This window comes from Lampris incognitus, chromosome 13 (assembly GCF_029633865.1).
Source record: "Lampris incognitus isolate fLamInc1 chromosome 13, fLamInc1.hap2, whole genome shotgun sequence".
NCBI classification, from domain to species: domain Eukaryota; kingdom Metazoa; phylum Chordata; class Actinopteri; order Lampriformes; family Lampridae; genus Lampris; species Lampris incognitus.
Genome location: NC_079223.1, coordinates 39,435,461 through 39,448,069, shown reverse-complemented (window position 1 = coordinate 39,448,069; position 12,609 = coordinate 39,435,461). Strand labels below are relative to the sequence as shown.

The following is a 12,609-nucleotide window of genomic DNA, read 5'->3' as shown; positions in this document are numbered from 1 at the left end:
CAGTTATAGAGGAGGAGATGAGACAGTTATAGAGGAGGGGGTGCAGACAGTTATTGAGGAGGTGCAGACGGTTATAGAGGAGGAGGTGCAGACAGTTATAGAGGAGAAGGTGCAGACGGTTATAGAGGAGGAGGTGCAGACAGTTATAGAGGAGAAGGTGCAGACAGTTATAGAGGAAGAGGTGCAGACAGTTATAGAGGAGGAGATGCAGGCAGTTATAGAGGAGGAGGTGCAGCAGATGTTATAGAGGAAGAGGTGCAGCAGACGATTATAGAGGAGGAGGTGCAGACTGTTATAGAGGAGGAGATGCAGACTGTTATAGAGGAGGAAGTACAAACGGTTACAGAGGAGGAGGGGCAGACGGTTATAGAGGAGGAGGTGCAGAGCGACTCAGTCATTGGAGTGTGAGCCATCATTTCGTTAGACAGGCTACACAGGAAGTAGAGCTGCTGCTGGGCCTCATGTGGAGAGTTGCTGTGAAAATCCACCATTACACTGCCCACTAGGGCTGAGAGCAAATATATTGATTGATTGATTGGTTGGTTGATTGATCGGTTGGTTGGTTGATTCGATCATTAATCAATGTTTTTCGCTCGATTAATCCTACGAATACTCCATTTGTATGAATATTCATATGAACGAATGTTAATATATCTAAAAACATTTTTTTCTGTCTTCATATCAATGGAGAAAGCATAACTATTACCATTTACAATCGCTTATTTGGTGTGAAAGCACATGTACTGTTTTTTAATGAAAATTTACCTTACAGTATATTTTCGGCTTGAGGTCTTACGTTTTGAAACACGCTGCACCCAGTACGCTGTAAAGGAACTGAAAAAAAGGAACAAGCACGACACGACGACAACAGGTGAACATGTGTGTGCGTGTGTGTGTGTCCCAGTGTATACACGAGAACAAAGAGAGCAAGTGTATGGTGAAAGAGCGTTTGTTGTCTCGGTAAAAGAGTCGAGTCTTGGTGTCAAACACAATGACTCCCAGTGATAATGATTCCACCGTACAGTCGTCCCATTGTGCTGCATTCACTTAGAATGCATCACCTCTCCACCGAGAGGCGTCTGATATCACAAACACGGGGCTGATCATGAAGACATTAGCCGTCTTGCATGCGGGGCCCTTTTCTCACTTTTTTATTTCAGCTGTTTCAGGAAGTGGGCCAGACTCACCAAAATCAGGAAACTAGCTGCTGCTATTAATATTACGGCGCTTAACCTCTGGTTGCGCCAATGCCGTCTCAGCAGAGGGGGAAAGGCCGTCCAGCAGACCCGAGAAACTGAAAGAAAGGTCTATATTTGCGCAGATGCCACATTTTGCCGGGTGAGTGGCTGCTAGTCGTCCTAACCATGGAAGGAGTCGTCCCCATCTCCGAGTCAGGTAAGACTCCACACCTCTCCTGTTTGCTCCTCACCAGCTCACTCCTATGAGTGGCTAAGACGTCAAGAAAGCAAGGCTTTAAATTAAAACATAGCTGTGTAGACGGATGATTAAAAAAAAGGACAAATTAACCTTCTTAAGATGTTTCCTCTCCTTTTGAGGGATAACAAATTCGTGTTGTGTGAAATGTCGTCAGTTTCCAATTGATTAAAAACAGTGCCTGAGAAATGAGGAAGTCGGCTTGACTCTTACCTTGTGTGGTTCTTCAAGCTAACTGGTATAATTCACCAAAATCTACCTCAAATTAAGAGTTTTGTTGGTTAAAAAACAGAAAAGAAAAGGGCGGTGAGATTCTCTACTCGCAAACACTGGGGAAAATGGGGGTGAAATACCTGCGTTTGGTCTGGCTCCCGGTTAGAGTACACGGGGGGAGCTTGGCCTGATTAAACACTGTAATGAGTCAAACAAAATGACTCTGACTGGTGTTGACACAGCGCGGCGTTTGCTCAGCTCCTTATTGGCTCCACCGAAGGTCTCCCAAACAGATCGTCCATTCATGCTTTTAACCGCAGTCACCTTGAAACTCCATAGCTTTGGCTGAACACCTGGTATGTTGTGGAGCACGTCCATGACAAACACGACTCGCTGCGATATGGAAACTAATGTCCAGCAGCGGGAGTGTAATACATCCAGAGTAATATCATTAGTGCGGTGTTTGGATTGGTGGCGTACTTTGGATCCATCCTGTGTAGGGGAGTTGTTAACATCCGATGATTAACGGGAACTAATCAACGCGGCTAGACAATCCTTATTACACTGCATGTCGAATGGCCCGTCCAGCCTAATCCCACATCGTCTCACACGTTTTCTGTCTCTCAACAGGAGCCGAATCCCCCACCAAGTGTACACTGTTAATTCTGCACACTGCCGAGGCACAGGAGTGGGCAAAGTATTTGCAGATGATCCTGAACTCCTCCACTGAATTGTGCAAAAGGTCCATTTTGTTGTACACCGTCGGCCTGGCCGATCAGCTCCACGAATACAACTTTGAATGTTTCCACAGCATCAAGTGCGTTGTGCTGCTGTTGACGGCGGCCTTTTTGGACATTCTTCATGACGTTCAGCTGTGCGAAGCACTCCAGAGACTCCTTCATCCTCCACACAAAGTGGTGGTGCTGCTGTGCGGTTTGTCGGAGGATGATGTACTCCCCGGGAACTTTGAACACTGGCCCAGCTGGAGGAAACTCCATGCTGAGGACGAGCCTGCCCTCTACATCTCCACCGTTCTCGAGTGCATCACTTACAGTATGTGACAAGCCTCCTTAACGTCCACTTTACACCAAACAAACCATGCCAAGAAAAGGTTTCGTTAAGATGAGTTGAAGTGTGTGTTGGTCAGTCACACCAAGTAATTTGCTTTTTCTTTTTGTACCTTTAAAGACCTCCTGTTATTGGAGTGTGTAGTTGGGCTGAAGGCAGCACAGAAAGTTAGAAGCAGTTGGAATGTAGACAGGAAATCTAGACTGAAGTTAGAAACAGAGTAAATGATCTCTGTGTCCTCAAACTACATCTGTGAAGGTGCCCTTGAGCAAGGCACTTAAGCTCCGTCTGCTCTGTTGTAAACGCTCTGCGGCCTGCAGTAGAATTATGATTGTACAGGTGTCTGGGTAGCGTGGCGGTCTATTCCGTAGCCTACCAACACAGGGATCCGGGTTCGAATCCCCATGTTGACGTCGGCTTGGTCGGGCGTCCCTACAGACACAATTGGCCGTGTCTGTGGGTGGGAAACTGGATGTGGGTATGTGTCCAGGTCACTGCCTTAGCGCCTCCTCTGGTCGGTTGGGGTGCCTGTTCAGGGAGGGGGGGACTGGGGGGAATAGCGTGATCCTGCCACACACACTACATCCCTCTGGTGAAACTCCTCTGTCAGGTGAAAAGAAGCGGCTGGCAACTCCACATATATCGGAGGAGGCATGTGGTAGTCTGCAGCCCTCCTTGGATCGGCAGAGGGGGTCGAGGGATGGCTCGGAAGAGTGGGGTAATTGGCCGGATACAATTTGGGAGAAAAGGGAGGGGGGGAGGGAGAATAAGATGAGTTGAAGTGTGTGTTGGCTAGTCACACCAAGCAAATGTCTATTCAACCAGCCCAACTTTGCCGGATAGATAAAGGTCCAAAACCGTACCCGTAGCACATCCAGCCGATCTGAAGGTGAAATAACAAGCAATTGTTTGTTTTCGTAGGCAAACAAGAGGAGGCTGAGCAGCAGAGCGCCGCTTCAGACTATGCAGAGTCACAGATCGCGCCGGCCTCTTTGGCTGGGAATCAAATATCTGGAGAAACAGAGGAAGAAAAACCAGTAGGGGAAAAGGACACCGGCTGGGAAGACGTAGAAAATGTGACCCCAGAAACATCCACAAGCGAGGAAATTATCACCTGCCTCACCGTTCAACCAACCAGAGTTCTGTGTGGGGTAAGTTTGCCAGAGTTATTTGCACAATAACACTTGAAGATAATACCGATAAGGATCCGAGCCGCTCTCCGGGATGTACCGTCTGACACAACACTGGCACTCAACGTCAATAATCCACTTTTTGATTTATAGTCATGTGAAAGAAATTAAAAATAAGCAAACAAAGAGGGATAAACATACATAACAGATATTCATTTCACGTCTCCCTGTCATTAAGGACCGTGTGACCATCTTCATCATCCTTACACGAAAACTGGACAAACAGTTAAATTTAGAGGTGGATTTCTTCTCTGAGAACATCACTCCGACACGGGTCACAGGGACTTTCGAGAACGAATATACCGTCAGTGTCACCGCCCCTGGTAAGTATCCTCACAAGCCCTGGCTTCACAAGCCCTGACGTCGACCGGAAAATCCGATGTGTCCTTCCGCCTTTTGAACCGTTTTGTGTCTTGCACAGATTTGCCTGCTGGAGTGGTGTCACTGGTGTTGTACACCGATCAGTCTCCCGTCTGCTTGAGGCCCATTACATACTATACCAACATGGGAGAGGTCAGCCGCCATCTTGAAAACGCCACTGATCCCATGGAATTCATTAGCCAGGTGAAGTCACGTTATTTCTTCGTTGCTTGCTTAATAGTGTTTATAATATTATAATTAATATAAATATAAATAACATGAAATAATATATTATATAATGGCGGCACAGTGGCGCAGTGGTTAGCGCGGTCACCTCACAGCACGAAGGTCCTGGGTTCGAGCCCCAGGGTAGTCCAACCTTGGGGGGGTCATCCTGGGGGTGGTTATATATGTGAAATAAAATATAGGCAGGTTGACACCCAGGTACTCAATTGATTCTGCACCCCATTTCAATCTATATTTTCCCCTAATATAGTTGGGTGGGTTGTAATTAAATGTGATCACCTTAACACAAAGTTTTCTGTGTGTTAAGCTTATAACCTGAGAGTGTCCCATGTTTTTCTAGTAGACTCATCAATTTTGGTAGTGACTGTGTAAGGCTGAGTTAGGTATAGCAATACATCATCGCCAAATAGGGCCAATTTATGTTCCCATAAACAAATAAAATAAAATAAATAAAATATAAATAAAATTTAGTACTAATAAAATTGAATAGTCGCACAGAAATTATAAGAATGGAATACGAGTCTGACACATCTCACCATTCAAAGCTTTTAAACGTTGATCAGGTTTAAAAATATGTCTCTGCTCTCTTCATTTGAAGGCGTTCAACATCACAGCCAATATAACGGAATCGCTGGACGACATTTTAACCGCCTCGCTACAATCCAGGATGCCTGCGGACAAGCTTAATCTGTTTGGAAATAGACAGATTGAAGAAGACAATATGTCAGCATGTGAGTAGCGTGTTCAGGTCTGTTTGTTCAGATGCAAATGGACTCGTTGGTTTACACAAGCCTGTTGTGTCAGCCCATAGTTGTGCCGTGAACGTAAGATAAGATCTTAAAGTTTGTCAACCAAAGTATTTCCATTTTTACGGAGACGTGTTATTTCAGTGTGTATAACAAAGCGATATACTTATTAGATTGCATCATGTTACATTACATTACGTTGCCTTATGTGGCACCTTGGGGAAAATACATTTGTGGTGCAGCTGGAGAAAACGAAATAGAAAGTGAAAGGAAACAGCAAAAAAAAATATAGCTGCAACTGAGTTTCTCCATGTCATGATTGTACCTTGATAATTTCGCATAACGAAAGCACTAAAGAGAAAGCAGTGACACGGATCAGAAATGGAGCCCGTCTCCTTTTTGTCCCTCAGACCAGCGAACCGAGGAGCTTCCCACAGTGCTTCACTTTTCTGCCAAGTACGGCCTGAAGAAGCTGACCAAGGTCCTCCTCAAGTGTCCCGGGGCTTTGCAGGCTTACAGTGTGATGAACAAGGATGGAGACTACCCAAATACACTGGCGGAGAAGAGCGGCTTCTCAGATCTCAGACAGTTCATGGATGACTTTGTCGTAAGTCCGCTGGCTAAACAGTCTTTGCACGCTGAGTGTACAAAACATCGCAGACACTTGCTCTTTCCTTGCAATAGGCCGACAGGAAGAATCCGGGTGAAAGCTTTGCTCCCTAGTTGAGTTCTCAAGATGAATCCATTTTACCATATAGATCAAGACGGTGGGACGGGTTAAAGAAGGACTTTTAATATTTGAGAGAGTTGAGACAGATTATGAATGTGAGGGGGAAAATGGCAAAAAACAGGAAATAAGTGCTTATGATGGATTAGATAGTTGGTGCCAGGTGCGTCAAGAACTGCAGTGCTGCTGGGTCCTCAACAATGTACCATATGTATCTGAATGGGTCAAATGCTGCGGGAACTTAGACACAACTTCATGCCAGAAATTGAAAACATCAGGGCGATCTGGGTAGCGTGGCAGTCTATTCTGTTGCCTACCAACACAGGGATCACCAGTTCGAATCCCTGTGTTAGTTCGAATCCCTGTGTTACCTCCGGCTTGGTCGGGAGTCCCTACAGACACAGTTGGCCTTGTCTGCGGGTGGGAAGCCGGATGTGGGTATGTGTCCTGGTCGCTGCACTAGCGCCTCCTCTGGTTGGTTGGGGCGCCTGTTCAGGGAGGAGGGGGAATAGCGTGATCCTCCCATGCGCTACGTCTCCCTGGCGAAACTCCTCACTATCTTCCGCATGTACTGGAGGAGGCATGTGGTAGTCTGCAGGCCCTCCCCGGATCGGCAGAGGGGGTGGAGCGGTGATCGGGATGGCTTGGAAGAGTGGGGTAATTGGCCAAGTACAACTGGGAGAAATTTCTTTTAAAAAAAACCCCAGAAAAGATCTGATTTCTTTCATCAAGATGCCACGACAATGACTTCAGCTTCAATGCGGCGTTCAGCTCAGGCACCAAGGCTATTTGCATTTGAGGTCGACTCGCCGCCACCGAGGGAAGCGTTGATGTCAGCATGGGTATGCATATCTGTGGAAACCTTCCGATAGCCAATATTTAGCAATGTCCCCAACAAACTGAGGCTTTCTTAGAGGAGAAAAAAGAAGGGGAGGTGAAAACAAAGAAAGCATCCCTCTAAGTTTTGTACCCTCAGCGTTTTCAGCTGAATGAATTTGTGTTGTTTGTATGCATACTGTCCTGTAATACTGCAAATCAGCACAGTCGTCTTCCAGCCAGTCAAGCAGGCGTCATCATTGTCTTGTGCTTGAAATAAATTAGGAGACGGTCGACATACTCAAGAGCCAAATGAGCGACTCCATCGCCACGGAGGAGGATGGGGAGGTGTATGAGTTTATGTCAACAGTAAACACTGAAGACGTCATCGCCACGGAGGAGGATGGGGAGGTGTATGAGTTTATGTCAACAGTAAACACTGAAGACGTCATCGCCAAGTACTCGAGTGGCACAGAGGACATCTATGAGTCAATGTTGGGGATAGACCCTGATTGCATTGAGGACCTATGTAAGATGATCTATCAACAGTTCTAGTGACTTAAATAAATGATTAAGATGATGAAAAACAGAGTTGGCTGTTGCTATTGTTTTTGGCCGTGTGCTATGACGGTGACTATAGAGATAATTTATATGTTGTTGTTGGTGGTAAATATGCTAATGAGGACAATGCTAATGATGATTATTCTTCTCAGATGAAGTGATGAATGCGGCAGAAGAGTGTCAGAACCCTGAGGAGGCTATGCTGAGAAAGTTCTTCCAACGTATGCATTGAACTCATTTCCAAAATAATTTTGAAATATTTCATTTGGAGAAAACTGAATGCAAAACTTTTTTTTATTTTTTTTTTACACATAGCAACACCTGGGTCAAGTCAAGCCCAAGATGAAGAGAATAAAGTAATATCTGAGGAAGAGGCAAAAGGTGAGCAAGATGACTTGGAGAGGTATGAGGAAGAGGAGGACCCATACAACCTCTTCCCAGAAGATGTCTATTACGCTGTAGATGAAAAAGCAATTTATAGGCCAGATGTATGGAATCGTCCCCCAGCCCCAGTACCCAGACCTGAAGCTTCTGAGCACAAGCAGCCCCAAACGTACATCTCCAGAGGTACTGTGCAGCATTTTTTCCTCTTTCAAAACCAGTGCTCTACAAATCACAAGTCATCAAACTGTGCTCAAGCTCAAGAGAAATGAGTGACATAAGGTTTCTATATTGGGGGGGTGTTCTTTTTCAGTCTTTTCAGAAACAACGACCCCAAAGTGTACGAACATGGAGTCCATTAAAGGTACAGATGATACCAAAACAACAAAAAATATGATGAGATTAACTAGACACTGGGAGTCATCTTTACCCACACACATAGTGCCAGGCAATGTTGAGAAGAAAAAAAAATTCCCCATGGTTATTGTAACGATAATCATGGGGAATTTTATACAATACAGATAGATCTGCTTACACATGCAAGAATATCATATTTAAGAATCCAACTGAGGTTCGTCACGCTAAACTGTTTGCTAATGTGAAATATTTCAGAAATTTTGTGAGAAATTTAAGTAATAGCTTTTTAATTTCAAAAAAACAAAACTGTGTCTCGTGGTATGACAGTATCCATATATAGACAGATAGGTAGTGTGAGTGCAGCAGTGCTGACTCACTAGCTCAGGACCTCAAGGCACTTTCACACTCCACACAAATCAGAAAATAAAAGTCTTGAATCTGAAGTTTCTTCTTCTTTTTTTTCCTTAACTACGAAATTAAACTTCAGTACAAAATGAAAAGGATGAATTCCAGGCTTTGCTACAGAAGTTACATGACGTGTCGGTCAAAAGACTGTGATGCTCTCTGGTCCAGTGCTTCTGGAGCTACATTTATGGGCTTACGCATTTATAGTAACTTCAGCAGCCAATCAAAATGCATCACACTAAATCTTTTCATACGCGGGCTTACATATAAAGATTTCACTTCTCCCATTTAAACATGTTCACTAAATATAGAATTATATCCAAGGTATAACACAAAATAACAAATGCATATTAAATGACTTTACAGAAATGGCTCCAACAGATAGATAGATAGATAGATAGATAGATAGATAGATAGATAGATAGATAGATAGATAGATAGATAGATAGATAGATAGATAGATAGATAGATAGATAGATAGATAGATAGATAGATAGATAGATAGATAGATAGATAGATAGATAGATGGATGGATGGATGGATGGATGGATAGATAGATGGATAGATGATAACTATTAAAGGTGGAATTCTGGAATAACACTCATGTCCAAATATCTCCTACAATGAATCTAGACTTCTATACGACACAGGACTATGCTGAGATGACGACCCCTGGACAGAAGCAGCTCATCGCTCTGCAGGACAGGGTGAAGATAGGCAAAATTAGTGTGGACGAGGCAGTCTTAGAGTTCAGGGCCTGGAAGTTGGACCATGAGCAAAGGTCTAGCTCCATTCGCTATCAGCAGGTGACCCACTACACACAGTCAATATACACAACCTGTGGTCTGCCTTCAAAGTTGTTAAGTGGTTGAGAATCAGATGCCAACATTTAACGCTGTCTGGGTGGATATTTTTTCTCCAGCAAAATCTGCAGAGGCTACGAGAAAGCATCACCAGGCGCCACAAAGAGAGGGAGAAGATTGGAAAGGAGCTCGGTAGGATTGTATATGACAATGTGGACAGATTATACTGTTCTCAGCGAAGAGACACCACCCAAAGGTACTTATGGTCGATGTGTGGTCTTTTCTTTCGCAGATTACGAAATAACCGCTCCACTCCAGAGCGACTGGGGCTGTGCTGTGTCATTGGAGTGTGCTGTGTATGAATCCTCCCCTCAACTGGTAGCCCCTGCGCCTCCATACACCTGTACCATCAAGAGAGGAAACTGGAAGACAGGCAGCAACTCCAGCTCATCCAGTGAGTCGAAACGCCAGTTTATTTCTCACCTTTAAACGACAGGCTTTTTTCAAGCCCTCAAAAGACATGAGGGTATATCTCCTTTCTGAAAACAGGAAACTCAGGTTACAGCGAGAAAATTGTCGATGAAGTCTATGTATATTAGGAGCATTCAGGTAGCATGGCAGTCTATTCTGTCACCTACCAACACGGGGATCCCGGTTCGAATCTTTGTGTTACATCCGGCTTGGTCGGGCGTCCCTACAGACACAATTGGCCGTGTCTGCGGGTGGGAAACTGGATGTGGGTATGTGTCCTGGTCGCTGCACTAGCACCTCCTCTGGTCAGTCGGGGCGCCTGTTCAGGGGGGAGGAGGAACTGGGGGGGGAATAGTGTGATCCTCCCACACGCTACGTCCCTACGTCTATGTTTTCACTGTCAGGTGAAAAGAAGCGGCTGGCGACTCCACATGTGTCGGAGGAGGCATGTGGTAGTCTGCAGATGGCTCAGAAGAGTGGGGTAATTGGCAGGGTACAATTGGGGAGAAAAAAGGGGGAAAACTTTTTTGCACTTAAGTTGTTTTGCACCCACAGTTGGGGAAGTGAGCATATTTTATATGTATCCTAAAGTACAAAACTAAGAAAAAAAAATCATAATACATGCATATTATTTTTGTCTTTTCTAGGTATAGAGAGTAACAGACTCAGCACACACAGCACCATTAGCTACAGCAGTGGGACAGAACCTGATTTTGAGGTTTGTGGCAATTTCTCCTCAGTGTATTACAATATGTAATCAGTCATCAGTGGAATGAACTGCATAATATTCAGTTACAGAGCAGTTTGTCTGACAGTATACCGCATGACAGACCCTGAATAGACTGCCTCTGAACTAGACTAAACTCTTTCACCGGCGGTGCTTCCCATAGCTGACCCTGTGCACTGAGGACAGGCCTCATGCATGGCCTACATGTGCCCAAGAAGGGTATGCAGGGAAACAAAGCTCCAGAAGTTGAATACTCAAGATCCATAAGTTAGGAAAATTCTTGCATGTACATGCAATGCAGTATTTTAGAATTCACCCATGAAAAGGAAATTCTCATTTAAGCAAATCTTCAAGGCAGTTCTAGACCTAGAAACTTTAAATTGGTTAATTCTCTGTGCCGTTACTGAAGCCTTTTCTCATATTGTTGAAGACAACAATCAATAACTACCCAATGGGCAAAGTGAATGGGGAATTGTTGAGCTTGTTTCATAAAAAGGGATATTTAGGTACGGCTTTGACTCTTTTAAAGGACACAGCGGACATCATCCCTCGTCGACAACAGCCCCCACGGCCATCAGATGCTGCGCCTGTCATTCCTCCACCAAGGATTCCTCCACGAGTCCCAGGAAGGTCAGTCTAGAGGACAGCATGATTTACACTTTAATAATAATATGACCAGGAGCAAAAAACAAAAAACAGAATGATATAAACTACATGATGCAATGCAACACAATATGATGCAGCGTGATGCAATGTGTTGCAGTATTAGACAGTGCTATTTGATGTTATATGATGGGATGCAACATATACTGAGCTGTCAATACTGTGCAGTACAACTGCGTTCACAATGGAGTCTATTTAATGAACATGTTGAAATGAAAAACACAACTATTCATAGTGCAGTGAGGTTACTGCAGTAGGCGTAATGACTGCGATGGGAAATAAGAAAGGAAATGTTCACACGGTCAACTCTCGGGTTTGCATACAGGACAAAAGTGAGAAAGTGATCAAAGTGCAGAAACAGTGAAGCTCACAGCATCGCTCATTGTGGGGTGAAGCTTACACAAGTCGACAAAAAGAAATCTGAGACGTCTAAATAACTTTGAATACGGTTTGTTTCATGTATATAGCTACAGTGAATAATGAACCTTTGACAAAGTTAAACTCATTCTGATGCATTTGAATTCAAATGGAGGTTTTGTGTGTATCATACCAAATTATATGGGGGACCACAGCATGCTAATGTACCACAAAATATCTTTGCTGAATGACATTTTTCAGTTGGCTTACTGGCAGCATGTTATATAATATGAAATCCGGCAGCCTCTGCCTTGATACTGTCTTCACATGTTAAATATTTTGTCTCGTACCAATGTCACATAACTCAAAGTTACTCTGGGCTATTGGCCGACAGAAACTGACAGACTAACTGACACAACAACGCATTGCGGCATCTGATGATTCCAATAGATTGTAGGAATAATGGTTTTAAATGTACCAACATTATACTATGGTACACTATAAGAAGAGAGTGCTTTGGGAAACAGATGACTGAATTTTGTTCAACCAGCTGAAGAATTGATATTTGCAGGGAAACTCTCCAATCAGTATTTGTTTGCAAAAAAAGGGTAAAAATACAGGTTCAGGTTGGTGGTAGTTCCTGTTATTCCTGCTCTTCAATGTTAAGCATATTATGCTGACCCCATGCTTAAAAGTCAAGACTATAGTTAGCTAATGTGATGATGAAAATGTTCATCTTGAGGTTTAAACCTTCTGGGTTCATTTGCTGGGGAGTCTGACGGCCGTCAGCGTGAGAAACGGTCCCCTGAAGCGCCCTTTTAATGGAGCATTGCCATGTTGTGGCGGTGCACAGATAAAGAACAACATTTTCATCAACCTGTCTTTTATCTCATAGGAAAACTCAGGCTCTCTTATAGGTGCCCTCACATTATAACGCAATCTGTATTTAGTGTGCATTTCCAAGATTCATTCGCATATCTCAAACCCTTTACTAACAACGATTTTAAAAGAAAACTACAGCTTCCTGCTCAGTGATAATGTTGTACACTGTGTTTCCGTTTGTATCTTATTCATCTGTTCACAC

General features: G+C 44.0%; 1 protein-coding gene and 1 long non-coding RNA gene across 3 annotated transcripts in view; one reads left to right on the top strand and one right to left on the bottom strand.

Moving 5' to 3' along the window:
- Positions 1 to 1,803, bottom strand: part of LOC130122666 (uncharacterized) — a 24,339-nt gene extending 22,536 nt beyond the window's left edge. Inside the window, exon 1 of the long non-coding RNA XR_008811257.1 lies at positions 1,648 to 1,803. This is a non-coding gene — a long non-coding RNA (uncharacterized LOC130122666). The remainder of the gene's footprint in view (positions 1 to 1,647) is intronic.
- Positions 1,095 to 12,609, top strand: part of pik3ap1 (phosphoinositide-3-kinase adaptor protein 1) — a 24,126-nt gene continuing 12,611 nt past the window's right edge. The window contains exons 1-16 of one of the 2 annotated variants that reach the window (XM_056291624.1): positions 1,095 to 1,395; positions 2,278 to 2,700; positions 3,637 to 3,866; positions 4,084 to 4,228; positions 4,327 to 4,469; positions 5,110 to 5,242; positions 5,668 to 5,864; positions 7,086 to 7,329; positions 7,514 to 7,582; positions 7,677 to 7,928; positions 8,056 to 8,106; positions 9,138 to 9,310; positions 9,427 to 9,499; positions 9,600 to 9,761; positions 10,426 to 10,496; positions 11,035 to 11,135. In XM_056291624.1, the coding sequence (XP_056147599.1) occupies positions 1,365 to 1,395; positions 2,278 to 2,700; positions 3,637 to 3,866; positions 4,084 to 4,228; positions 4,327 to 4,469; positions 5,110 to 5,242; positions 5,668 to 5,864; positions 7,086 to 7,329; positions 7,514 to 7,582; positions 7,677 to 7,928; positions 8,056 to 8,106; positions 9,138 to 9,310; positions 9,427 to 9,499; positions 9,600 to 9,761; positions 10,426 to 10,496; positions 11,035 to 11,135 (2,498 nt within the window). In that variant the 5' untranslated portion in view covers positions 1,095 to 1,364. The remainder of the gene's footprint in view (positions 1,396 to 2,277; positions 2,701 to 3,636; positions 3,867 to 4,083; positions 4,229 to 4,326; positions 4,470 to 5,109; positions 5,243 to 5,667; positions 5,865 to 7,085; positions 7,330 to 7,513; positions 7,583 to 7,676; positions 7,929 to 8,055; positions 8,107 to 9,137; positions 9,311 to 9,426; positions 9,500 to 9,599; positions 9,762 to 10,425; positions 10,497 to 11,034; positions 11,136 to 12,609) is intronic. The other variant, XM_056291625.1, reaches the window with a different exon arrangement.